The sequence below is a fragment of the Ornithodoros turicata genome, chromosome 1, assembly GCF_037126465.1.
Source record: "Ornithodoros turicata isolate Travis chromosome 1, ASM3712646v1, whole genome shotgun sequence".
Classification (NCBI taxonomy): Eukaryota; Metazoa; Arthropoda; class Arachnida; order Ixodida; family Argasidae; genus Ornithodoros; species Ornithodoros turicata.
In genome coordinates this window covers 176,539,250-176,565,632 of record NC_088201.1, presented here as the reverse complement: position 1 = coordinate 176,565,632, position 26,383 = coordinate 176,539,250, and the positions used below count along the sequence as shown (strand labels likewise).

The window sequence follows — 26,383 nt, the reverse complement described above, 5'->3', positions numbered from 1 at the left end:
GTGAAGAAATAAACGATAAGAATCGTGGAACTGTGGACGGCCGACAAGAAAAACAAGATTTAGGCCCAAAGAAGAAAGTATGTCATGAACAAGGCCTCACAACGGAAATTCCTTTAGAAGAATTTGGATCGTCTCAGCTAGACGAACCTGGTTTCTACTAAGTGAAAGAAGACAAGAGCAGCGTCTATCATAAAGCAAGATGGGACGTGATAACAACATAAAATTGGCAACGCTAAATCTTGTAAGTCTTCGGTCGTACAGAAGAAAGTGTTTGATAGCCAACTTGTTATCTTCGGAAAAGATCGATGTTGCTTGCCTACAAGAAACCAAGGTCTCAACGCTCGAAGATGAAAAGGAACTCGTTAATTTCTTCAAAACTGATTTTTTCTGCTATCATTCTTCAGCAACAGGAAAGTGCGCCGGAAGCTTGATTCTCGTCAGGAAGAAGGCGGGGCTTATAGTAGTGGACTATGTTTTGGACCAAAGCGGCCGGTTGTGTGTTGTCGACCGCTTGATTCAGGAGAACAGAAAAATTTCTTTCAATCGCTGGAACAGTTCATAAATGTGGCGTGGCCTCTTGTTGTTTGCGGAGACGTTAACTGTGTGTTAAAGAAAGAGGATCGCAGCAACAAGCGAATGGAAAGTGACCCAAGCAGAAAGGAATTGGAAATTCTTACGAGGAAAGAGGACCTAGTGGACGTCTGGGATGCAAGCCCGAAAGGAAACATATCGTACACACACTTTCAAGGAAGCTCGCACGCAAGGCTCGATAGGATATATGCTTCAGGATCGTTACTGCCATTTCTAGGAGGCTATCAGGTGAAACCTCAATTTTTCTCTGATCACGCTCTCGTGAGCATAACCATTGGAATGAAGAACAATGCATCAAGGCGGAAAGGTAAGAAGAGTATAAGAGTATCTGGAAAATGAACAAAAGTATATTGGAGGACGATGCTTTCAAAGACAAAATCATGGCAATGATAGAAGGTTATAGCAGAGAGGGTGACATCACTGCCGTAACTTGGGAAGAGTTCAAGCATGAGATTAAAAGAGCGTCAATAGAATTCTCACAAGCAAAAGTTTTTGAAAAAAAAGAAAGGGATGAATCACCTGACAAGCATCCTAGAAGAGCTGGCTGAAGCTGAATGCATGAAACCAGGAGAGTTTAAGGAAGACATAAAGAAAGTAAAGAAAGAGCTTCACAAGCTGTACGAAGAAAACACCACGGTGCAATGATAAGAAGCAGGGTACAGGCAGTAGGAAGAGAAGAAACGCCCTATAAAGTTTTTCAATTGAAACAGAGAGAAAGAACTCAAGAGAACAACATCAAAGAAATCTACGTGCGTGGCATGCAAATCACAAAGCAAGGGGAGATTGAGGAGGCTTTCCACCGGCATTATGTTGAATTATTCAAAGAGAAGGAAACCAACAAGACAGAATATGAAACCTGGCTAAACGATTTCCCCGTCATTGATCAACAGTGCCAGGAGAGGATCAACGGAGGCCTACAAGATGATGAGATAAGGCGAGCGATTAACAGTTTAGGAAGAAACAAGTCACCAGGTATAGATGGGATTGGAGCCGGATTTTACAAAACTTTCAGCGAGGAGCTAAGCAGTATTCTGAAACTGGTTTTTGAAGATATTGCAAGAAGGGGATTGTTGCCACCCAGCATGAGACAGGCACTCACCGTCCTCATACCGAAAAAGAAGAGAACCAACGAACATCCCTGTGTTACGGACTACAGGCCCATCAGCCTAATGTGCACAGATTATAAAATCCTTGCGAAGATCCTAGCCACGAGGTTGGAAACTGGACTGCAGATGGTAATTGGCATTCACCAACCATATGGTATACACGGCAGGTCGATTTCATGGATTCTACATGTTATGAGAACTGTGTGTGAACTTGCTGAGGTCTCTTCTCAAGCCTTTGCTGTGCTGCAGACAGATCTTTCTCAGGCATTTGACAGAGTGTGCCACAGTTTCCTGTTTGCTGTATCAGACAAATGTAAAGCAGGGGACCTCCTCATCAAATGGATTAAAGTCTGCTATAACCAAGTTACTGCAAGACTTCTGGTGAACGGTCAGATCGGCAAAAGTATTCCAATACACTCATCCGTTAGACGAGGCTGCCCCCCCGTCCCCGATACTTTTTGCTCTGTATCTGGAACCGATGTGCAAGAAGTTGGTGGAAAACCGTAACATCAGAGGCCTCCAGTTAGGCACGGAACACGTCAATCTCCTAGCATATGCGGATGACGTAGCCATCATCTGTTCTTCCAAGCCCCAAGTCTGTGAAGGCGTCGCCATCATCAAGGATTTCACGAGAGTATCGGGTGCAGCACTCAACTTGAAGAAATCATCAGGAGCCTGGGTAGGAAGCTGTAGACATGTACCGGAGAAGTTTATGCAAATAACGTGGACGACAACGGTGGGAAAGTATTTGGGAATCCACTTCAATGAAGACAGGGGCGATATGTGGGCAAAGAGATTGAGTCTGGTATCGGCAAAACGTGTCGCATGGCACGGCAGATATCTGTCGCTCCCCAGTAAAGCTTACGTACGTAATTCCGTCTTGTACCCGGCAATTTTTTATGCAGCACAGTGCATCAGCATCAACAAGGGCGCCATGAACAGGTTTCACAGGGAATGCGCTATATTCATTTGGAAATCCCCAATGGAGAAGATGAGGCGGTCAAACTTGTTCCTAAGCCTGAAGAAAGGAGGCATCGGATTGGTCAACGTTATCATCAAACTGCAAGTACACAGATTTATGTATTTCCGAGATCAGAAGGACCCGCTGCTAAGGTCTGCACTTCGGTTGCTCGGCAACCCTTATCTCAGCAGATGGACAGTCACAGGAAACTGTAGCTACCGTCGTTCCGCCGTCCTTTCATTTTACAAAAAGGTAGCAGATGCTGTAGGTTTCTTTGAAGAACGGTTTTCGTGGGACTACCTCGCAACGGTAAAGAAGAAGACTCTGTACTGGGATACAATATCTGCAATAGTACCGACTCCTCTGTACAGACAATGTAATCCTCCGAATGGGGAAGAAGGCGTATTAAGAAAGGTCCGGAAAATGTTAATTCCCACTGGTTCGAAGGACTTCTTTTTTCTGTTCCACTGGGAAGTTTTGCCAGTACAAGCATGGCTAGAAAGAAAGGGCTTCTTAACACCTTGGGCACCAAGAAGAGGAAACACTATTGCACGTCTTCCTGCACTGCAAGAGGGCAATCTAGTTTTGGGACATCTTCAAGGGCTTCATAGACCAAGACTTGAAGCTTCGGTGGCAGAACCTTAAGTACCTCCGAGTTGCAAGCACGCAGGAGGAACATATAGTCTCGTGCCTGGTAGTTCTCGGCCTTCATTCTCTTTGGTCTTTCAGAACGGACGAAGTAGAGTGCTGGGAAAAACCAACGCCACCCTTAGTCAAGTTCAAACAGAAGCTGAAGTGGATGCTAAGTGTGGTGCCAAAAGAGGAACTGGACGGACAGTGGCAGGGGATAAGAAACAAGCTTGAGAGGAGGGACCTGGACTTGAGGACAGCACTGTATGGAAATGGTGGATATAGCAGAATGTGTGAAAGAACCGATGAGGTATACGCACTACCAAAGGGGCAGCGACGCACGACTTGATCGTATATATGTGTCGGAGCAAAAGCGCAACGGAGTTGGTAGGTACAGTCTATTACCCGTCCATTTTAGTGATCACTGTATGGTTCTTGCAACGCTTGGAGATGTGGCTGATAAGATAAGAAATTGTGGGTGGCAACAGTGGAAGCTCAACAACGAACTGTTAGAAGATGCAAACTTTAACTACTTTGTAAGACAGCTCATTGTACAGATGAAACATTCGGAGCAAGCCTATGGTGTACAGTGGGAAATTGCGAAACAGAAAGTGCGCGAGTCGGCAATTGAAAGACGCAGTATAACGTAATATAAAAAGAAGTATGAAGAAAACATATTGAAGAAAAGATTGTGCACTCTGATCAAGATGGAATCTGAGATGCCAGGAGAATTCTTGGAAGATATTCAGGATACAAAGCTCGGGCTCAGTCTTATCGAAGAAAGCAAGTGTCAGGGCGCCATGATAAGAGCAAGGTCACAAAGATTCTTGCCGGATGAGCGGCCAAGCAAATATTTTCACCAGAAAGAAAGAATGCATTCCGTTCGGAACAAGATTACTGAAATAAGTGACGGTGGACGGAAGGTTGATACGCAGAAGGACATAGAAGGATGTTTCTGGAATTATTATAATTCTCTGTTGGGAAATGCGCGCCCAGCTGGGGATGGGATGACTCAGGAACGAACTACGGAGTTGATGCCGCAACTAGATGACCAAGCGAAGGAAGAACTAGAGGCGCCGATTTCAGAAGACGAAGTTCGTCAAGCCATCAAAGCCCTGCAGAACAATCGGTCACCCGGGCCCGATGGTATCAGCGCTGAGTTCTACAAGAAACATGTTGATTTGCTGAGTGCGGTGCTAGTGAAGGTATTTAGTGAGGCTGAGACTAACAACATTCTACCGTACTCAATGGTACGTTCAAGTACAGTGCTTATCCCAAAGAAAATCCCTGACGGATCCGTTCCAAAAGTGACAGATTTCAGACCGATAGCCCTCACCAACGTCGACTACAAAATATTCGCCAAAGTCATTGGAGCAAGGATGCAGAAAGTCATGCCAAAACTAGTGGGCGAACATCAAACCTGTGCTATACAGGGACGTAGTATTCAAAGCAATATACATGTGGCAAGGACGGTACTGGACAGATGCAGACTAGAAGGAGACCAGGCAGCTATGATGCAGTTCGACCTGTCCAAAGCGTTCGATCGGGTGAATCACTCATTTCTGTTTTCCATCCTTGAAGCAGTGAATATGGGCCCTATCTTCATAAACAGGATACGCTTGTCTTACGCAATGGCTGAGACTCGCCTGGTCATCAATAAAATCGTGAGCAAACCCATTGCACTGCAGAATTCAGTATGTCATAGCAGCCCCATGTCCCCACTTCTGTTTTACTTATACTTAGAACCCCTGTGCCGAAACATAAACAAGTGCACTGACGTGCACGGTTATACACTTGGCAGCACAGAGATAAAGACGCTTGCGTATGCTGATGACCTGGCCGTGTTCGTCGTCGATAAGAAAAGCGTTGCCAAAGTCATGGAAATTGTCGAAGGGTACTGTGAAGCATCAGGGGCACAACTAAACAAGGATAAATCTGTCGGTGTATGGGCAGGCGAGTGGGGATCCAAGCCGAAAGAATATGAGGGCATGACATGGCAGACAAGCCTACCAAAGTATTTGGGGGTGCCTTTGGAGGATAGTATCAATACGAACCATGTGTGGAAGACGGTAGCGAACAAGGTGCGTAAGCAGGCTTTCACGTGGAAACCAAGCGAATTGTCTATATTTCAGCGAGCAAAAGTCTGCAATATCTTTCTGGTTGCCAGGGTTGTGTATTTACTGCATGTTCTCCCGTGTGCTCGCAAGAACATTCATGTGCTTCACAGGTTTTTTGCAACTTTGATATGGTGTTCCAAATTTGAGCCAACGCGACGAGAAAACCTGTTCAAAAGTGTTATAGACGGTGGACTAGGACTACATCATTTGTTTGTAAAACAGATTGTTATGAAACTGTTCTTTCTCAGGAACGCTTCCCATCCTGTCTTGAGAACCATGTTACAGTGTGTGATTGGAGAGCACCTGCCATGCATAGCGGTTTCTGTAGTGAAACTGAAGACTAAACTTCGTGGATTTTATAGTGAGGTTGTAGGATGTGTAAAGTTTTTGCTTTGTAGATATTCTGTGCAATATGTTTTTGAAGTCGACAGAACACGACTGGCAAGTGATCTTATCGATTCCTTATTTCCAGCACCTCTGTATCGCGCGGTATCGCAAGAAGGGAAAGGGAAATATGTTTTGTGCCGTGTAACCAAGATGCCAATTAAAGCGGATTTGAAGACTTTCTTCTTCCGACTTCATCCAGGTATTCTTCCTGTGAAGGCGTGGCTTGTATCAAAAGGGATTTTTGTACCGTGGACTGTTAATTGTCGCTTCTGTAATGTGCCTGAGACGATTGACCACGTATTTCTGTACTGCAATGAGGCTATGTTTTTTTGGGACGACCTACAACAAAAGCTGAAAAAAGACACTGTATTTAAATGAGCATGCAATTAGGTTTTTGCCATTGGCTAGGGGGATAGATACCAGATATGATATGATCATTATAATCGGCCTGCACGCACTGTGGAAGCTCAAGATGCTGGACCGGAATGAGGAACCCTTAAGACCCCCTTCTGAGTATTTCCAGCAAGAACTGCTGGAAACCTTCAAAGTAGCACGATACAGAGATGACGTACCCAAGTGGTTACGAGATGTTTTGCGCAAAATAAGTGACCGGGAGCGTATTCCCTGGATGTGACTGGGAGTCACATACAGTGTTCAACATAATTTTCCATTATGTGACGTGTACGAATGTATAAGACTTGTGAAAAAAAAAAGGAAAAAAAAAGGCTCGTTGTTTCTTGACAAGCCTTTTCCTTTCTATCACGTAATTACGCCTCCGGTTGACGAACAGCGGCACGTGGACCGGTTTTGTGGCTCGTTGGTCTAGGGGTATCATTCTCGCTTAGGGTGCGAGAGGTCTCGGGTTGAAATCTCGGACGAGCCCTCCTTTCTTATCACTGTTGACTTCATTGTGCTATGCGGTTTGCTATTATAACTATCACACACGAACCTACATTTGTTTCTTGACAAGCCTTTTCCTTTCTATCACTTAATTCCGTCTCCGGTCGACGAACAGCGGGACGTGGATTGGTTTCGTGGCTCGTTGGTCTAGGGGTATGATTCTCGCTTAGGGTGCGAGAGGTCCCGCGTTCCATCCCGGACTAGCCCTCGTTTCTTATCGCGGTTGACTTCATTGTGCTATGCGGTTTGCTATTATAACTATCACACACGAGCCTATATTTGTTTCTTGACAAGCCTTTTCCTTTATATCACGTAGTTACGCCTCCGGTCGACGAACAGCGGCACGTGGACTGGTTTTGTGGCTCGTTGGTCTAGGGGTATGATTCTCGCTTAGGGTGCGAGAGGTCCCGGGTTCCAATCCCGGACGAGCCCTCCTTTCTTATCGCTGTTGACTTCATTGTGCTATGCGGTTTGCTATTATAACTATCACACACGAGCCTATATTTGTTTCTTGACAAGCCTTTTCCTTTATATCACGTAGTTACGCCTCCGGTCGACGAACAGCGGCACGTGGACTGGTTTTGTGGCTCGTTGGTCTAGGGGTATGATTCTCGCTTAGGGTGCGAGAGGTCCCGGGTTCCAATCCCGGACGAGCCCTCCTTTCTTATCGCTGTTGACTTCATTGTGCTATGCGGTTTGCTATTATAACTATCACACACGAGCCTATATTTGTTTCTTGACAAGCCTTTTCCTTTATATCACGTAGTTACGCCTCCGGTCGACGAACAGCGGCACGTGGACTGGTTTTGTGGCTCGTTGGTCTAGGGGTATGATTCTCGCTTAGGGTGCGAGAGGTCCCGGGTTCCAATCCCGGACGAGCCCTCCTTTCTTATCGCTGTTGACTTCATTGTGCTATGCGGTTTGCTATTATAACTATCACACACGAGCCTATATTTGTTTCTTGACAAGCGTTTTCCTTTCTATCACGTAATTATGCCTCCGGTCGACGAACAGCGGCACGTGGACTGGTTTTGTGGCTCGTTGGTCTAGGGGTATGATTCTCGCTTAGGTTGCGAGAAGTCCCGGGTTCAAATCCCGGACGAGCCGTCCTGTCTTATCGCTGTTGACTTCATTGTGCTATGCGGTTTGCTATTATAACTATCACACACGAGCCTACATTTGTTTCTTGACAAGCCTTTCCTTTCTATCACGTAATTACACCTCCGGTCGACGAACAGCGGCACGTGGACTTGTTTTGTGGCTCGTTGGTCTAGGGGTATCATTCTCGCTTAGGGTGCGAGAGGTCCCGAGTTGAAATCCCGGACGAGCCCTCCTTTCTTATCGCTGTTGACTTCATTGTGCTATGCGGTTTGCTATTATAACTATCACACACGAACCTACATTTGTTTCTTGACAAGCCTTTTCCTTTCTATCACGTAATTACGTCTCCGGTCGACGAACAGCGGGACGTGGATCGGTTTTGTGGCTCTTTGGTCTAGGAGTATGGTTCTCGCTTTGGGTGCGACAGGTCCCGGGTTCCATACCGGACTAGCCCTCGTTTCTTATCGCGGTTGACTTCATTGTGCTATGCGGTTTGCTATTATAACTATCACACACGAGCCTATATTTGTTTCTTGACAAGCCTTTTCCTTTCTATCATGTAGTTACGCCTCCGGTCGACGAACAGCGGCACGTGGACCGGTTTTGTGGCTCGTTGGTCTAGGGGTATGATTCTCGCTTAGGGTGCGAGAGGTCCCGGGTTCAAATCCCGGACGAGCCCTCCTTTCTTATCGCTGTTGACTTCATTGTGCTGTGCAGTTTGCTATTATAGCTATCACACACGAGCCTATATTTGTCTCTTGACAAGCCTTTTCCTTTCTATCTTTCTTAACCGCCTGGATAAAGGTCTGGCCACGAGACTTTTGGTCAGTGGCCAGCTAGCTCAACCAATACACATCTATTCATCAGTCAAGCAGGGTTGTCCCCTGTCTCCGCTGCTGTTTTCTGCGTACCTGGAGCCTCTTTGTCAAAGCTTAATCAAGCATGAAGCCATCACAGGAATACAACTTGAGGCTCAGTCCATCAAATTGCTAGCCTACGCCGATGCTGTTGCAGTCATCATAACAACGAAAGAGGGAGATCACAAGACGCTAGAGACGATAGAGAAATACTGCAGGCACTCGGGTGCGAAGCGTAACCTCGACAAGTCGATAGGCAGTTGGCTGAGGCCGTGGGACGAAGCGCCAGCCGTGTTCCTGGGCATACAATGGAGCAGGAGGTGGACAAGTACCTCGGTGTCCCCTTTGAGCTGCACAAGCCAACGGATCAAGTGTGGACCAACAAGCTCAACAGACTTCAGGAAGTGCTGTCTCCATGGCATGGGCGCTATCTTTCCGTCATCAAGAAGTCGTACGTGGGTAGTTTCATTTTAAATCGAACAACGTGTGAAAGTCGTATTTTTTAATTCGACCAGAAAAAATATATGTTAGAGGACAGTTCAAGCGACGCAAATCGCGCCACGTGCGACGCTCGTGCGTGAAGTACTTGTTGCAGCTTTCTTTGTGTGCATCGTAAGACGACTACGAAGCAACTGAGAGCGCGTGTAAGAAGCGCGTGTGTGTGAGCCTTTTGGGGGACTTTTCTATATATTTTTTTTTCCACCTTACGCTCGTGTTAGGAGCGGACACGTTTTGCTGTACCTCGGTATACTCGGACATGGTTGAAGCTGGTCGCTGAAATTAAACGTATTTGAAGTGGCAAGTACAGTTCCTTCATTCTCGGAGTGGATATTCCACAACATATTTCTGGTGCCGAAACCCGGGAACTGGCCTGGCTGTACAAGATATTGAACGTTTCGAAGACTGATCATGGACCGGCTTAAGCCTAAAAGAGCAGCACGGCGTGCACAAATTACTCGACTCGTGAACGAGGTCACGGATCTTCGGCAGGACGTCGGTGTCAGTAAGACCGTTTTGAATGGACTTCTAGCTCGCATAGAAGAAAGTTACAAGGAACTACAAGCGGTGAACGCAGAAATCGAGCCCTTCATAAAGGATGAGGATTTACCCGCGGAGTACGAAGCAGTATTCCGATATGAAGAGCAAACTGCTAATGCGACTGCGGAACTACGGACACGGCTGGCTGATTTTCAGCTTTTGGAACGGCACATGGCTTCTCCTCAGTCGGAGCCAGTGTCGCCTCGTATGCCACAGATCAACCAACAAGTCCAAGCGGGGATCAAGCTACCTAAGTTGCAGTTGATGACCTTCGCCGGTGAGCTCACAGAATGGCGACCATTTTGGGAGCAGTTCAAGACGGCAGTACATGAAAACCAGCGGCTGAATAAGACAGAGAAGTTCCAGTACCTAAACACGTCGTTGAAAGGACGAGCAGCTGATTCCCTTCGTGGACTGCAATCAACAGAGTCTTCCTACGACGACGCGATTGAGATACTATCGCAGCGTTTCGGAGACACCTCTCTTATACAACGGGAGTATCTCGCGAGGCTACGGGATTTACCAGCTGTGAAATCACAGAGAGACGTACATGGACTACGGTCTTTGTATGACCATTTACAAGCCAACATGCGAGGTCTCAAGGCGCTGGGAGTGTCAACAAGTAGTTACTCGTCGATGATAGTCGATATCCTTTTCTCAGCTATCCCTACAGAGATGGTGGTTGAGTACCACCGAATGCATCGACACAAGAGGACCCCCAGCGACGACGGGACCGCAGAGCACAGGGATAGGTCTACCAGGCCAGTTGCTCAAGATGACTGCGGCGTAGAGACTACAGATGAGTTGTCGAAGGTCCTCGACTTCATCAGAGCGGAATTAGATAGCCTAGAACGGTCTGGACTGCAATACAGTCAGAAGGCTTCAGGGGCCCAACATACTAACGGGGCAAGAAACAAACTTATTCCTACCGGAGCGGTTCTCCAAGCATGCGTTGAAGGAACTCCAAAGTGCGTGTTCTGTGCATCAACTGGCCACAGCACACTGGACTGCAATGCAGGACTATCGATCGCCGAAAAGATTAAAAAACTGTCAAAGGATATGCGCTGCTTTCGGTGTACGAAAAGAGGTCACCGGTCCAAGGACTGTCGTGTTAACGTTGTCTGTAAACATTGTGGAAACAGACACGCTTCCGTCGTCTGCGATCCCTCAAAGAGACCAGGTCCGACAAGTAGCAACGACACCGTGACCAACATAATGACCACCACCCAGCACAGGGACCAACGGGGACGTGCCGAGGTTCTTTTGCAGACCTTCAGACTATGGGCGTCATCTGACACCGCGTGTACCCAACTTCGTGGCATCATCGATGGAGGTAGTCAGCTGACCTTCATCCGTGACGACATTGCGCAGAAGCTGAAACTGAAAGTTGTAGGTGAGAGCAAGTTGCGGTTGAACACTTTTGCCAGTTCGTCTACCGCTAACAAGACCCACTTAGGGAAAGTGGTTGAACTTCACCTGCGGAGTCAGTATCGTCCTGTGGACTATATCATACGCGCAACCACTATTCCGTTCATTTGCAAGGATCTTGCGGAAATTCCAGCTAATCAGGAGTTCGTCGAAAGGCTTCGTCGACAAGGACACCAGATAGCCGACGACTCCTTGTTTCCCAATGTTCAGTGTGAAGCTAGCATTGGACTGCTAATAGGCAGTGACGAAATGTGGCAGCTCTTGACAGGAGAAGTGAAGAGGCATGCAGACGATGACAAGTTGGTAGCAATTGGAACAGTGTTCGGGTGGACGTTTCAAGGGCCTTCACAGGTCACACATGGCTATGCTGAAACTTCAGCAGCCACGACGATATGCGTCTTAAGAACAGGAGTTTGTGTGGATCCAGATGATGTGCTGGAGAAGTTCTGGAAGTTAGACAGTATTGGAATCGCAGACGTAACGACAAACAACAACGAGCATGACACAGCGGTGCTTGAAGAATTTCAAAGAAACATTCGTTATGTGGACGGCCGGTACGAGGTGGCCCTACCCTGGAAGCCTCGTACAGAAGAATTGGAAGACAATTTCGAGGAAGCCAACCGGCGACTGCGAGGACTTACGAGACGGTTACTCCAAAATGACTGCTTGACGAAGTATGACGAGGTTATAAGGAGCTACCTTGAAAATGGGCACGCCGAGAAGGCCAAGGAAGACACAGCCCTGACTGGTTTGCATTACTACATGCCTCACAGGGCAGTAGTACGTAGCGAATCCACGACAACGAAGATACGTGTGGTGTTTGACGCCTCATCACACGCATCTGGAGCTACGTCGCTGAATGACCACTTGGAGAAGGGGCCTAAGTTGGGAGCCGATTTGGTGCCTGTCCTGTTGCGTTTCAGACTACACAGAATAGCAATCACAGCGGATATCCGAAAGGCATTTCTGCAAATCGGCATTAGAGAGAAAGACAGAGATGCTCTCCGTTTCTTGTGGTTTAACCATGCTCCAACATTGGACGATCCACAGCCTGAAGTGGAGTGTTGGAGAATGACGAGGGTGCCTTTCGGGACATCGGCAAGTCCTTTCCTGCTGACTGCAACTCTACAGCATCACCTGAGATCAGTAGAGGGGTCGAACAAAGATCTGGCCCAGGCACTAATAAATTCTTTCTATGTCGACGATCTGCTTGTGGGCGTAGCCAACGTTTTGGAAGGGAAACATCTGGTCCAAAAGGCGGAAGACATCTTTCAGAGGGCAGGAATGAAACTAAGCAAATGGGCGTCTAACTCTGCTGAGCTACAGACTATGTTCCTGCAGTCCGACACCGGCGGAGCTAGCGAAGGAAAATCATTCGTCGACACTGCACACACTAAGGTACTTGGGGTGATGTGGGACCGATCTAGTGACAGACTGAGCTTCTCAGCACAGCACCTGCTGGATGTCATTGCCGACATGAAAGACAGCAAGAGGTCCATACTGCAGGCTTCCGCCAGACTGTTCGATCCTCTGGGGTACCTGTCACCGTATACCATTCGAGTGAAGATGCTTTTCCAAGAACTCTGGAAGGCGAAGATAGATTGGGACTCCAAACTTCCAGAGGAGATATCGAAGACATGGAACCTCTGGCTTAAGGAGCTGCCCGACCTACATATGATCTCAGTGGAAAGATGTGTGCTTCCAACCGAAGGGTCTTTGTACACTTATGAAATGCACATCTTCACGGATGCTAGTCCGCAGGCATATGGAGCATGCGCCCTCCTACGGAGCACGAGTGAGATTGGAGAAACAAAGGTATCCCTGCTGTTTTCAAAGTCACGAGTGGCACCACTCCAGAAGATCACTTTGCCCAGGCTGGAACTAATGGGGGCCCTGATAGGAGTGCGAATAGCCAAGTTCCTGAGTCAAGCGCTGTCTTTGTCGAACCTTGAGACGACATTCTGGACCGACTCCACCATTACGCTAAGCTGGATCCGAGGTGACTCAACGAGGTGGAAACCCTTCGTGAGGAACAGAGTGGCAGAGATCCAGGCGAATAGCCGTCAGCAGCAGTGGAGGCATTGCCCAGGCTGCGATAACCGAGCGGACGCCTTAACAAGGGGACTCACCGTCAGGTCATTAAGTCAGAACACACAGTGGTTTGAAGGACCCGGGTGGCTTGCCCATCCACGCACAGTTTGGCCAAAGCCTTGCGGTGAAGAAGATGCGGACTTAGAGAGCGTCGAGGAAGAAAAGCTGAGAGCCGCACTAGTGATTGCAGGTGATTTAAAGGGGCCTTCTCCTCTATTCGAGCTTTCTAAGTACAGCAGTTACAACCGCGTTGTGCGGGTTACCGCATGGATACGAAGATTTGTGTGGAATTGCCGCACTAATGTAAAAAACATAGGGGCGCTTACGGCATCTGAAGTGGCGGAGTCCGAGATGTTATGGGTGAGACATGTGCAACGTGAAGTCTACCCCGAAGAGACGTTCGCACTCAGTCGCAACGAGCAAATTGCCAAATCATCCAAGCTTCTGAGGCTGAATCCGTTGCTCGATGAAAATAGAGTGATGCGGCTTACGGGCAGACTACAGTGCTCGGACAACACTGAAGATATCAAGCATCCCATTCTGCTACCAAAGAAGCACACGCTATCCAAGCTGATTGTTCGGAATGCACATGAACTAACGCTACATGGAGGGGTACAACTGACATTGTCGACCTTGCGAGAGAAGTGGTGGATAGTCCAGGCCAGGCAGATTGTGAAGTCGATCATACACGACTGCACGGTGTGCGTAAGGTTTCGTGCTACTCGAATCACAGCGCCAACTGCGCCTTTGCCAGACGTTCGGACAAACCCGACTCACCCCTTTGAGACCACAGGTGTCGACTTTGCGGGACCGTTGTACATCAAAGCTAGTAAAGGTTACGAATCCTCCTCTAAGTCATATATCCTCCTCTTCACATGTGCCACGACGAGATCGATTCATCTCGAGTTAGTGACCGATACAACGGCGAAAGCGTTCCTCATGGCGTTCCGACGATTTATATCAAGAAGGGGAACTCCTTCTATCATATACAGCGACAATGCCCTTGCTTTCAAGATGGCGTCGAGGGACATTCAAGACTTGTGGAGGATAATGCGTAGCACCGAATCACAAGACTTTATGTCTGCAAGACGTATTAACTGGAGGTTCATCGTAGAACGGGCTGCATGGTGGGGCGGAATGTGGGAACGACTGATACGGACGGTCAAGAGCTGCTTGCGGCGAATTCTGGGAAGACAGTGCCTCACATTCGAAGAGATGGAAACTCTTCTTCATGAAGTAGAGGCAGTTGTTAACTCCAGACCTCTCACCTTTCTTCATTCCACTCCCGACGAACCTGCCGCGCTGACTCCAGCTCATCTACTAATAGGCAGGACCTTAACGGCACTACCCGAGAAACCTTCGCATGAAGTTCAATCCTCGACAGCCCAGTCAAGCATCCGAAGATGGCGACACAAACAGAAAATTGCAGACATGTTTTGGAGAAGATGGAAGCAGGAGTATCTCCTCGAGCTCAGGTCAGCTCATCAAACAAACGCAACGGAGTGCTTCCCGAAGCTTTCGGAAGGGGACGTGGTTCTTCTTCACGACCATAAGACACCTCGACATATCTGGAAGCTGGCTAGAGTCAACGAAGTTCATCCCGGTCGAGATGGCAATGTACGCTCTTGTACAGTGAGGCTACCCAATGGGACTATAACTCGACGGCCTGTGCAGCTATTGTACCCGTTAGAAATGACTAGACATTGACTAACTCTATTTTGCGCGGGGGAGGATGTTGCAGCTTTCTTTGTGTGCATCGTAAGACGACTACGAAGCAACTGAGAGCGCGTGTAAGAAGCGCGTGTGTGTGAGCCTTTTGGGGGACTTTTCTATATATTTTTTTTTTTCCACCTTACGCTCGTGTTAGGAGCGGACACGTTTTGCTGTACCTCGGTATACTCGGACATGGTTGAAGCTGGTCGCTGAAATTAAACGTATTTGAAGTGGCAAGTACAGTTCCTTCATTCTCGGAGTGGATATTCCACAACAGTAGTTTCCGCGTAGGAGAGGGGGAAAGTCGGAGGCTGCTTGGACGCGCTTTCTTCTGGACCGACTTTGACGGGATCTAGCACCGCTGACTTTATGTCTTGGAACTGGAGGATTTTTGTGATTATAGGCTGCACCATAGACACTGTCCACAGCCACCCGCAGAACTCTGAGAGCCACAGATTTTCTGTTAAAAAATGCCAAACTTGGCGTAAACGTTCAAAAAGGCCAAAGTTTGTTACCAATTTTCGTCATGATGGAACGTCTGAGAACATCGAGCTTAGTGCCATTCGATAGGACGTTGAAAGAGCTTTCGTGCTGTATAGAATTCATTTTTCTCAGCCCAGTTGTTTCTGTGTTATTAACTTGAGAATCACACATGGTAGGCTAAAATTGCCAATGTTGCATCTCAATTTTCTCAAAAATGCCATCTTCGATTTCTTTGATTATTTTTCAAAAGGTGGCGTCATGTCTGTACTTTAGACGTCAAGTGAGACAATCTTTTATTTTTGGCTGAGAGACGCGCAGCGATTTTTTTTGTCAGGCAGGGTGCACGAGGCTGCGGCCTTGCGCGCCCCACCCACGACCACGCGACCTTCAACCTCTTCTTTGCTATATGTGTCTCGTTGACGGAGAAATCAATGACCACACTGCGTGAGCTTGTTGTAGTGCCCCCGGAGCATCACTTTACATTTACCCAATGGTCTCTCAGTTCCGTCAGGCTCATTCAAACCGTGGGAGAGTACATGAGTTGCCTGTTCGCCCTTGACAAGAAGCCCCAGTTCGACGAACATACCGACAAAGCAGTGAGAAGAAACGAAGCACTTCGTAGAGATCTTTATCCACTAGTAACATCTTAGCTTTTGTTTCAGGTTGCCGCCACTCCCTCAGGAAGTGTGAAAGTCACATCCTTTTCATTGGTAAAAGAACGAAGAACGGAAGTTTCGAACAACGTAAAATGTGCCCATTGCGAGATCCCTGCAGGTGGTGGCTGCCACCATTGGATTAGCATCATCCGATAGCTGTACACATGTCCTTTCACATGATATAAGGTGAATGGGTTCAAGCGCGAACAGGCAACTCATGTACTCTCCCACGGTTTGAATGAGCCTGACGGAACTGAGAGACCACTGGGTAAACGTAAAGTGATGCTCCGGGGACACTACAACAAGCTCACACAGTGTGGTCATTGATTTCTCCGTCAACGAGACACATATAGCAAAGAAGAGGCTGAAGGTCGCGTGGTCGTGGGTGGGGCGCGCAAGGCCGCAGCCTCGTGCACCCTGCCTGACAAAAAAAAAAATCGCTGCGCGTCTCTCAGCCAAAAATAAAAGATTGTCTCACTTGGCGTGCAAAGTAGAGACATGACGCCACCTTTTGAAAAATAATCAAAGAAATCGAAGATGGCATTTTTGAGAAAATTGAGATGCAACATTGGCAATTTTAGCCTACCATGTGTGATTCTCAAGTTAATAACACAGAAACAACTGGGCTGAGAAAAATGAATTCTATACAGCACGAAAGCTCTTTCAACGTCCTATCGAATGGCACTAAGCTCGATGTTCTCAGACGTTCCATCATGACGAAAATTGGTAACAAAGTTTGGCCTTTTTGAACGTTTACGCCAAGTTTGGCATTTTTTAACAGAAAATCTGTGGCTCTCAGAGTTCTGCGGGTGGCTGTGGACAGTGTCTATGGTGCAGCCTATAATCACAAAAATCCTCCAGTTCCATGACATAAAGTCAGCGGTGCTAGATCCCGTCAAAGTCGGTCCAGAAGAAAGCGCGTCCAAGCAGCCTCCGACTTTCCCCCTCTCCTACGCGGAAACTACTTCACGCACGAGCGTCGCACGTGGCGCGATTTGCGTCGCTTGAACTGTCCTCTAACATATATTTTTTCTGGCCGAATTAAAAAATACGACTTTCACACGTTGTTCGATTTAAAATGAAACTACCCACGTGTGAAACGCGTGTCTATACGCTGCAGTACTATACACAGCACAGTGCACGCGCTACAATAACGGAATGCTCAGCAGCTTCCATAGACTGGGAGCAACCTTCATATGAAGCTCCCCCATGGAAAGGATGCGAAGGACGAACTTATTCTGGAACCTGAAGAGAGGAGGGTTAGGGCTCGTGAACATGGAAATCAAGTTGAGAGTCCAACGATTCCTCTACTGCTTTTCAAGAGAAGTACACCAGCCTCTCAGAACGATCCGCTTCTGAGAACTTCCCTTCAAGTACTCGGTGTAGACTGCTTGGACAAGTGGACAGTCAGACTGGGAGGTCATACGAAAGTGAAGCAAGCTAAAAGCTTCTACAAGGAAGTCGGAGCTGCCATAATATTCTTTGAGGCCTGATTTTCCAGGGAGTACCTGTGCATCGTGAAGAGGAAAAAACTATTGAAACACGGTGGATATGTTGCTTCGGGTCCCCTTGCACAGTCAACAGCTTCTATCAGCGGACGCTGAGACTTTTTTCGTCAGATTTTACTGCGAAGTCCTACCAGTGAAAATGTGGTTGCATCAGAAGGGATTCTTCGTGACATGGAGCTTGAACTGCGACCTGTGCAGAGCAGAGGAGAGTCTTTTCCATGTGTTCCTCCCCTGCAAAAGGGCCAGGGACTTCTGGGAGGACTTCCAGCTGTACACTCACTTCCAAGGGACTTCCCACGCTAGGTTGGACAGGATGTATGTATCCGGAACACTAATGCCGTATGTTAGTAACTATGAGGTGAAGCCTCAATTCTTCTCAGATCACGCTCTAGTCTCGGTGTCAGTTGCTATGAAGAAACGGCCAACCAGCAAAGTAAACGAACGACACAGTATATGGAAAATGAATGAAAGTATCCTGGAGGAAGATGGCTTCCGGGAAAAAAATGAGGAGACTGATAGAAGAATATAGCACGGACGAAGGCGTAAATCAGATCAGGGCATTCGAAAAAAAAAATGGGAAAAGAAACGGCTCATGGGAACGCTGTTAATATTGGCACAAGCAGAATGTAGTCATCCAGGCTGTTTTAAAGAAGACATCAAGGCAGTTAAAAATGAACTTCAAAAGCTGTACGAAGAAGACCACCGTGGAGCGCTGATTCGAAGCAGAGTGCAAACGCTAGCAAGGGAGGAGATGCCCTACAAGGTGTTCCGATTCAAGGAGCGGGAAAGAGCAGACAGGAACACCATTAATGCGATAAAAAATGAGGGCCGTACCTTGACCAAGGAGGAAGATATCATAGATGCTTTTCAAGAGAAGTACACCAGCCTCTTCAGAGAGAAGCCAAGTCTACAACGCGGATATGGGTCATGGCTGGCGAAGGATTATCCACGGTGAGCGAACAATGTCAGGAGATTATCAACACAGAAATATCAGAAGATGAAATAAGCAGAGCTATAAAAAAGCTTGGAAGGAATAAATCTCCTGGTATTGATGGTATAGGGGCCAGTTTCTATAAAATGTTCAGCGATCTGTTGTGCGGTATTCTGAAGAAAGTTTTCGAAGACATGGCCAGAAGAGGCCTCCTTCCGCCAAGCATGAGACAATCCATCACAGTCTTAATACCGAAAAAGACATCAAGTAATGACACTCCATCTCTCTCTGACTACCGGCCTATCAGTTTTCTGTGTACTGACTACAAAATCTTAGCGAAAATTCTCTCCGCAAGAGTGGAAAACCGACTACGGGAAGTTATAGAACTCATCAACCATACGGCCTGCACGGGAGGTCAATTGCAAGAAATTTGCACATCATGCGCACTGTGTGTGAAGTAGCGGACTTATCAACTCAGCTTTTTGCAGTACTTCAAACTGATTTGAGCCAAGCGTTCGACCGTGTCAGTCATTCTTTTCTGTTCGCGGTGCTGCGAAAATGCCAAATTGGGGGATTCCTTATCAGATGGGTCACCATTTGCTACAATCAAGTATCTACTCGGCTTCGGGTGAATGGCAGTGTTTGCAAGATAATACCCATCCTCTCTTCGGTCCGCCAAGGCTGCGCTTTATCTCCAGTGCTTTTCGCTCTCTATCTGGAACCTTTGAGCAGGAGGATTGCAGGAAACCAGTACACCAATGGGATACAGATGGGGGCCGAACACTTTAACTTGCTGGCTTATGCAGACGACATCGCCGTTATATGCACATCTAAACTACAAGTCTGCGAAGCGATCAGGACAATACAAGACTACAGCAAAGTATCGGGAGCCTGCTTGAAGTTGGCGAAGTCGTTGGGGACCTGGCTGGCCGGATGGAAGTACGCACGTGAAAAATTCATGCGAATCTCCTGGACAAGAACACTTGGAAAGTATCTGGGCTTTACCTTCAATTCGGACAGAGGAACAACATTGGCAAGGAAACTGACGTCAGTCCGTGGAAACCTCACAGGTTGGCAAGGAAGATATTTGTCTTTCACCAACAGAGCCTATGTCTGCAACGCTGTGCTATACTCCGCAGTGCTCTACGTTGCACAGTGTTCTAGAACCGACGTAGATACGTGCAACAAGTTCCACAGAATGTGCGCGACCTTCATCTGGAAATCGACGATGGAGAAGATGTTGCGTACGAATCTCTTCTTTAGCTTAAAAAAAGGTGGTTTAGGGTTGGTGAACCTGAGCATCAAACTAAAAGTGCAACGCTTCTTGTACTTCCGGGATCAGAAATATCCTTTCCTAAGGGCGGCGCTTCAAGTGCTAGGTTGCGCTTACATTGAGAGGTGGACGGTATCATCAGTAGGCGCAAGCCGCCGAACGCCCGCGTTAGCATTCTACAGGGAGATAGCAGAAGCAGTAACTTTTTTTAACAACGGTCCTCGTGGGATTACCTGAAGGCTATGGGGAAGAAGAAGCTCTACTGGGACACGATCGCAGCAAGTCTACCTACACTGCTTTATAGAATGTGCAGGCCCCCCAATAACAATGAGGGTGTCCTTAAAAGAGTAAGGAAACTCAAGATCCCCACAGGAGCGAAATACTTCTTCTTCAGCCTTCATTGGGAAGTGTTTCCCGTAAAATCATGGCTCAGACGGGAAGGATTTATCGTACCTTGGTCGAGATGTTGCGTGGCTTGTCCGGGAGAAGAGGAAACGCTCCCTCACGTGTTTCTGCTGTGCAGAAGAGCTCTGCAATTCTGGTGTGGGTTTAGAGAACTGATCGAGAAGGACGTCACGCTGCAGTAGCTTACTATAAAATTGCTGGACTTTGGTGAGGCTTCGGAAAGCGACGCAGTGGCAAGCTTGGTAGTGCTGGGACTATACACGCTGTGGAGCTTCAGAATGGACGAGATCGAGTGCCGAGAGAAGCCAGTGCCTCCGTGGAAACGGTTTAAAGAAAAGCTGCTGTGGACAGTGAGCGTGCTGCAAGAGGACGAACTGGAAGACTGCTGGAAGATCGTAAAAAAGCAAACTGGAGAAAGGGTAGGCTAATCTTTGCAGACAGGTGTACGGCCGCACGGTGTACGGCCGCGCGGTGCACGGAGCCAGGCGGTAGGGGGATGACATTCAGGGGAGGTTTTTAAGTGTACAGTGTTTGTTATCTGAACTAATAATTAAAAAAAAGCTCATGTGTGATAGTTATAATAGCAAACCGCATAGCACAATGAAGTCAACAGCGATAAGAAACGAGGCCGCGTCCGGGATTCGAACCCGGGACCTCTCGCACCCAAAGAGAGAATCATAATCCTAGACCAACGAGCCACAAAACCGATCCACGTCCCTCTGTTCGTCGAGTGGAGGCGTAATTACGTTATAGAAAGGAAAAGGCCTGTCGAGAAACAAATATAGGCTCGTGTGTGACGGTTATAATAGCAAACCACATAGCACAATGAAGTCACCAGCCATAAGAAACAAGGGCTCGTCCGGGATTTGAACCCGGGGCCTCTCGCACCTAAAGCGAGAATCATACCCCCAACTTTTTTTTTACTTTATTGCATGCTTAAAAGACACAATTAAAACCATGGAAGACTACTTCGTCTCCAGTTGCAGCAGAACCTCTGGTTGTTCCTCGTCTCGGGACTTGTGCGCCAGTGGCTTTCTTCAGAGTGTCATCCGGCTTTGGCGCCGATTGCGTCTTCTGTTAGGTAGGAGGCGATGCTAGTTTGCTACCTTTTCAGTGTGTACCTTCAGAGGTAACCGCTAGGGGACGAAGACGTTGTCTTCATATGTCTCTGGGTTCCTCTGACTTCATCCTTCGGACTGCATTTTGAGGGCGTCCTTTTCCAGAGTATCGTCTGTGGCGTTGACTGTAGCCTCTATCCACTTTAGTGAGTTGAGAAAGTGAACCCACGGGGTCCTGTGCTTATCCAGGCAGTCAGAGATTACCATCCTAAAGCGCCATAAGGCATGCTAGCCAACTGCTACCAATGCAGCTGAGGTGTTGTTCTCCTCACATCCCCTGAAGACAAGAAACTTCAGCGAGAACCAGTCAATACGGATGTCGAGACGAGTGTAAAGCCAACCCAGATGAAAAATTTTCCAACTGGGACCAGTTGAAAACCAGTTTGCAGCTGGTCCCAGCTTGAACTGGTCCCAGTTCAATAAAACAGCTTAAGCTGGTCCCAGTTTGAACTGAGACCAGTTCAAAACCAGTTGGCAGCTGGTCCCAGCTTGAACTGGTCCCAGTTCAAAATACCAGCTTGCAACTGGTCGCAGCCGATGTAGCAACGTTTCTCCTCCAAGCGGAACTGAGCCACTCGGGAGCTCATTTGGATCTCCATGATGAAACCCACAGATGCATGATACTGAAATAAACATGAATTATTTTATTGTGCACTTCTGAAACAGACATTTTGTATTTCACGATGCAGTTTCTCACTGACTTTACAGAAACGGTTGAGGAAAACAGGAAGCATTCCGGGCAGCCGTGGTAGTCATGTCATCAGTTGGTTTTCTACGTATAAAGCTGCAGAAGACTATCATTACTAATTCATTTAGTTCACTATACACACATGTGCCGCAGACACTCACCATTCCTGTGTATCCCCCGTTACAGGAGGCGCTTGTGGAGTCCGACATATTGCTTCGCAGTCGTCCTGTGAAGCACAATATTATCACCAAAACATGAATTGAAAGGCACAACTACTCCACAACAGACTCACATGCTTTTCCGATCCACGCCACGAGTACTCTGGTGAGCTATGCGGATTCTAGAGCAACCCGTGTTTTCCGTGTGAAGGATCTGAAACACGAGAATGACATGCATTAAAAGCGGGAAGGCGCAGACTAACGGCACATGATGAATAAAAGAACGCGAAACCAAGAGACACTTTTCACAGCGTGTGGTGTGCAAAAAGTTGCTGTGTTAACGTTAACATCGCATTTGCATAAACCGGGCGTTGGTCGTGAAAGAAACGCGTCCATACGTTCTCGTGCTACACACTGGGGAGACAAACTTTACGTGCAGCAGGACGGTACCATTATTTATATTTCTGCTTTATTCGCAGGAAGCAAAAAACACTTGAGCATAGTACTCACGATGAAGCGGTCTTCGCAGCTGCAACAGAGCCGCAATCGCATGACACCTGTCTGGTCGTACTGAAGCCGATGACGCTCACTGTAATTTATATTGTCGCATGTCACGCTAATAACATTAAGAGGAAAAATGTCACTTGGGGCATGCTGAGACGAACGCGAAAAGTCAAAACACGGCAGACAAGCGCGAACGCTGCATCTGGAAGCAGCTAGCGACCGTTACACCTTGTTCAAACGCGTCATTCATCAGGGGAGCAGGAACGCGCAAAATATGCAAACATAATAATTCCAAATTAGCTTTTGTTAACATTAGCGCACCTTAAAAAAAAACAGAAATATGATTTTTTTACCATAAAGTTGCTTTCCGATCGTCCCCCCAAACTTTCTTTCGTAATCTTCATATATGTTATTACGAAACTATCCCGGAACCCCCAAACCGAAACTTCTCCCAAACATGTCAGCTGGTTGAGCTTGAACTGGCACCACTTCACTTTCCAGTTGCCACCTGTCCAGCTTGAACTGGTACCAGGTCATGTCCAGTTGCCTCCAGCCCAGTTTGAACTGGTACCAGTTCATGTCCAGTTGCCACCAGCCCAGTTTGAACTGGCACCACTTCACTTTCCAGTTGCCACCCCCACCTTCAACTGGTACCAGGTCATGTCCAGTTGCCTCCAGCCCAGTTTGAACTGGTACCACTTCATGTCCAGTTGCCACCAGCCCAGTTCGAACTGGTACCGCTTCACTTTCCGGTTTCCAGTTGCCGCCAGTTTGATCCCACTTGGTTCCAGTTCATGACCAGTTGGAGGCAACTGGGAACAAACTGGTACCAGTTGACTTCCCAGTTCATTTTTTTCGCCTGGGAAAAGTCCTCCCAAAAGTCGCGCGCCATTTTGCATCACACGAATACATGGTAGAGCATCTCTTCCGTTCCACAGAGATCACAATTCAAGTTCCAGGGTACGAAAAAGCCTTTTCTGTGCAATCACTGTTTCACAGGAAGCACTTCGAAGTGAAACCTTGCGAAAAAATCATTTGTACCCGTTGGTATGCAAAACTTTCTGACTCTTTTCAGAACGTTTTCAGCTTCGATTGTTAAACTGAAGTTCCTGTACAACGGCTGCGGGATCACACTTTCTACAGCGTTCCAGTACAAGTTCTTCTTTTCTACCTTACAAAGGTATTTCCATGAGAACCGTTCCTCAAAAAAGGCGATGGCGACTCCGAGTTCCTTGTAACAGTTCAGGGCTTTTTTCCTCCCGTACATGGCCCCACACTCACTGTCCACTTCGCGAGGTAGTCTGCGCCAAGGAATTGCATACAGCTTCTAAGTACCCAGCTGATCTCTGAAGTATAGGAACCGTTGGACAAGCACTTTGATATACAGGTTTACGAGGTCCAATCCGCCCTTCTTAACGCTCCAGAATAGGTTAGACCGACGCATTCTTTCCATGGGTGAGTCCCAAATAAACTTCGTTGCGGAAAGTTATGGCCCAAACATGGTTGTACCGTAATATTTCTTTCCTTTCGACGACTTCTTTCGAGGGCACGTCAAAATCGATCACCTTGTAAGGCTTAGCTGACGGGTCTGCATGCATAATGACCGTGTTTGGAGGCAGGTTACCTGGTGTTATTGTCGAAAGGATGATCTTGTAGTCCCTCTGGGTTTCAGGTAGGCCTATTTTCATCCCGGCTTGACGCCGTTGTTGCCGCTCTCACGGAGCTCATTCTACGTCCTGACAGCACTGTGGCCGGAACCAGAATGGGAATCATACCCCTAGCCCAAACAGCCACAAGACAAGCTCCACGTCCCGCTGTTCTTCAATCGAATGCGTAATTACGGGAGAAGTGAAAATTCTCGTCAAGAAGCACATTGCGGTTCGTGTGTGATTGTTATAATATAGCAACCCGCATAGCAAACTGCAGGCACCCGCGATAAGAAACGAGGGCTCGTCCCGGATTTGAACCCAGGACCTCTGGCAACCGAAGCGAGAATCGTACCCCTAGACCAACGAGCCTTTTTTTTTTATTGTTAAGACAGCACAACAAATACATCCATCTCAGAATAGCACGTCTAACAGATGCAGCATACATCTAGGCTGTACATGATATATACAATGAGAAGCTATGAGTTACAGAGCAGTGCTTGTGCTCTTATACGCTAAAAGTCCAGCGCTGGGGTTACATATCGTACAGAGTGCGGAAATGTATCCTGCACCCAAATGTCACTCCTGTTATGTGTTTGCTGATTTCTAGGATGCGCATCCATTCTACATCGGCTTCAAGCCTGCCTTGCCCGATGCATCTGCATACCCTCAACCATGCTGTCCTTAGGTGCATAGATTGAGAAGTTATCCGTCAAAAAGAACTAGTTACAAGTTAAGTTCACGCGTGAAAAATGTAACTAAGTTACTAACGAAGTTCTTCAGCCTGAAATGTAACTCGCAGTTACTGAGTTACTTAAAAAAAGAACGAGTTACTTCCAAGTTACTTCCGACACAAAATAGCATTACGCAAGTGCAGCGCGCGTGGGCGCAGTTGAGTTAGACCTCGAGTTGTCTGCGGAGGAGTGCAGCACGCCTAGATCGTTTTCGTTTATGTCCAACAATAGACCTCTCCCTGTTTGTAAACAAATGACGTCATAGTGTTCGACAGCGCCACAAATTTGGCAGAATGGAACTACGCTCGAAGCTAGAGGTGAAAAAGGTTGCGCCCGTAAGCCACGGTCTTGAGGGGATTACGGTATGGTCCCTTAAAGGGACGCGACCCTCGGTCCTGCTTTTCTTTCAATGGGAGGCAGCGAACAAGTGCCCGTTCGTGGAACCCAGCCCTCTCCTTCCGATTTGTTTCGGTTTCAGTCTGTCTACCAATGTCATGATGGCGTTTCTCTGGTAGAGATCTATTCGAACGCTTTGTATCTTACTCCCTGTGGGCGCACAATGGTTCAGCTTCACTTCAATGGCAGCGCTTCTTACTTCCTGAATAAAATACTGTCATTGATTGAATATCACATCTTATGGCAAAAACTGCCATGAAGGAACCGGAGAGAAAGCAAGAAAATATGTGGATGTGAGTGGAAAGCGAGTTAAAAGTAACTTGGAACTTAACTTAACTTACTCTGGCAAAGTTACCTGAAAAAGGAACGAGTTCCTCTGAAAGTTACCACGGCGCAAAAATAGCGAGTTAAGTTACAAGTTACCAAAAAAAGGAACTTAGTTACAGTAACGAGTTACTCGTAACGAGTTACCTCGAACTCTGCTTAGGTGCAACCACGTAGGCTTCCTGTTTGGTCTGTTTTCTGCTTGGGAGGTTCGCGCTCTCCAGAGTGCATTTATCCCGAGTACTATTATGATCTCTTGAAGCTGGGCTTTGTTTACATCACTCGCCATCAAGAACTTAACTGTTCCCCAGGAGACATCAATGTTAAGTCCCAACGTTGTCATCAAATCGTGCCAAAACAGCATAGCATTTTTACAGTCACCAATAATGTGTGACACAGTTGCAAGTTCGCCGCAGGTATGACAGCTTATGTACGGAACCACAAACCCTTTGTCAGCGTTCCATGTGTATACGGGAAGGACTTCAATGTGTGCTTTAATGAAAAGTTCTTTGTACTCTGGCGGTATGGGCAGCTTACGTACACGTAGCATTGCGTCACTCTTCGTGAGGTAATCATACATTTGTGAGGTAAATCCAGTAAACAGGTCCTTCAAAGAAGAGGAGCGCACTCTTGATTTCC

At 47.3% G+C, this 26,383-nt stretch overlaps 1 protein-coding gene and 5 non-coding genes across 6 annotated transcripts; all 6 read left to right on the top strand.

Annotated features, from left to right (window-relative positions):
- The first annotated feature begins 7,052 nt into the window (after nt 1-7,052).
- Trnap-agg (transfer RNA proline (anticodon AGG)) lies at nt 7,053-7,124 on the top strand. The gene has a single exon. It is a non-coding gene; the product is annotated as a tRNA-Pro (tRNA).
- A 153-nt stretch (nt 7,125-7,277) lies between these two features.
- On the top strand, nt 7,278-7,349 carry Trnap-agg (transfer RNA proline (anticodon AGG)). The gene has a single exon. It is a non-coding gene; the product is annotated as a tRNA-Pro (tRNA).
- Nucleotides 7,350-7,502: 153 nt separating this feature from the next.
- Trnap-agg (transfer RNA proline (anticodon AGG)) lies at nt 7,503-7,574 on the top strand. Its single transcript has one exon. It is a non-coding gene; the product is annotated as a tRNA-Pro (tRNA).
- Nucleotides 7,575-7,727: 153 nt separating this feature from the next.
- Trnap-agg (transfer RNA proline (anticodon AGG)) lies at nt 7,728-7,799 on the top strand. Its single transcript has one exon. It is a non-coding gene; the product is annotated as a tRNA-Pro (tRNA).
- A 601-nt stretch (nt 7,800-8,400) lies between these two features.
- Nucleotides 8,401-8,472, top strand: Trnap-agg (transfer RNA proline (anticodon AGG)). Its single transcript has one exon. It is a non-coding gene; the product is annotated as a tRNA-Pro (tRNA).
- Nucleotides 8,473-9,559: 1,087 nt separating this feature from the next.
- Nucleotides 9,560-14,914, top strand: LOC135390727 (uncharacterized). The gene has a single exon (XM_064620576.1). The coding sequence runs from the start codon at nt 9,560-9,562 to the stop codon at nt 14,912-14,914; it is 5,355 nt and encodes a 1,784-aa protein (XP_064476646.1).
- Nucleotides 14,915-26,383: the final 11,469 nt, after the last annotated feature.

Coding starts and splice junctions, on each gene's coding strand:
- LOC135390727 (XM_064620576.1), top strand. CDS start 9,560: ATGGACCGGCTTAAGCCTAAAAGAGCAGCACGGCGTGCACAAATTACT.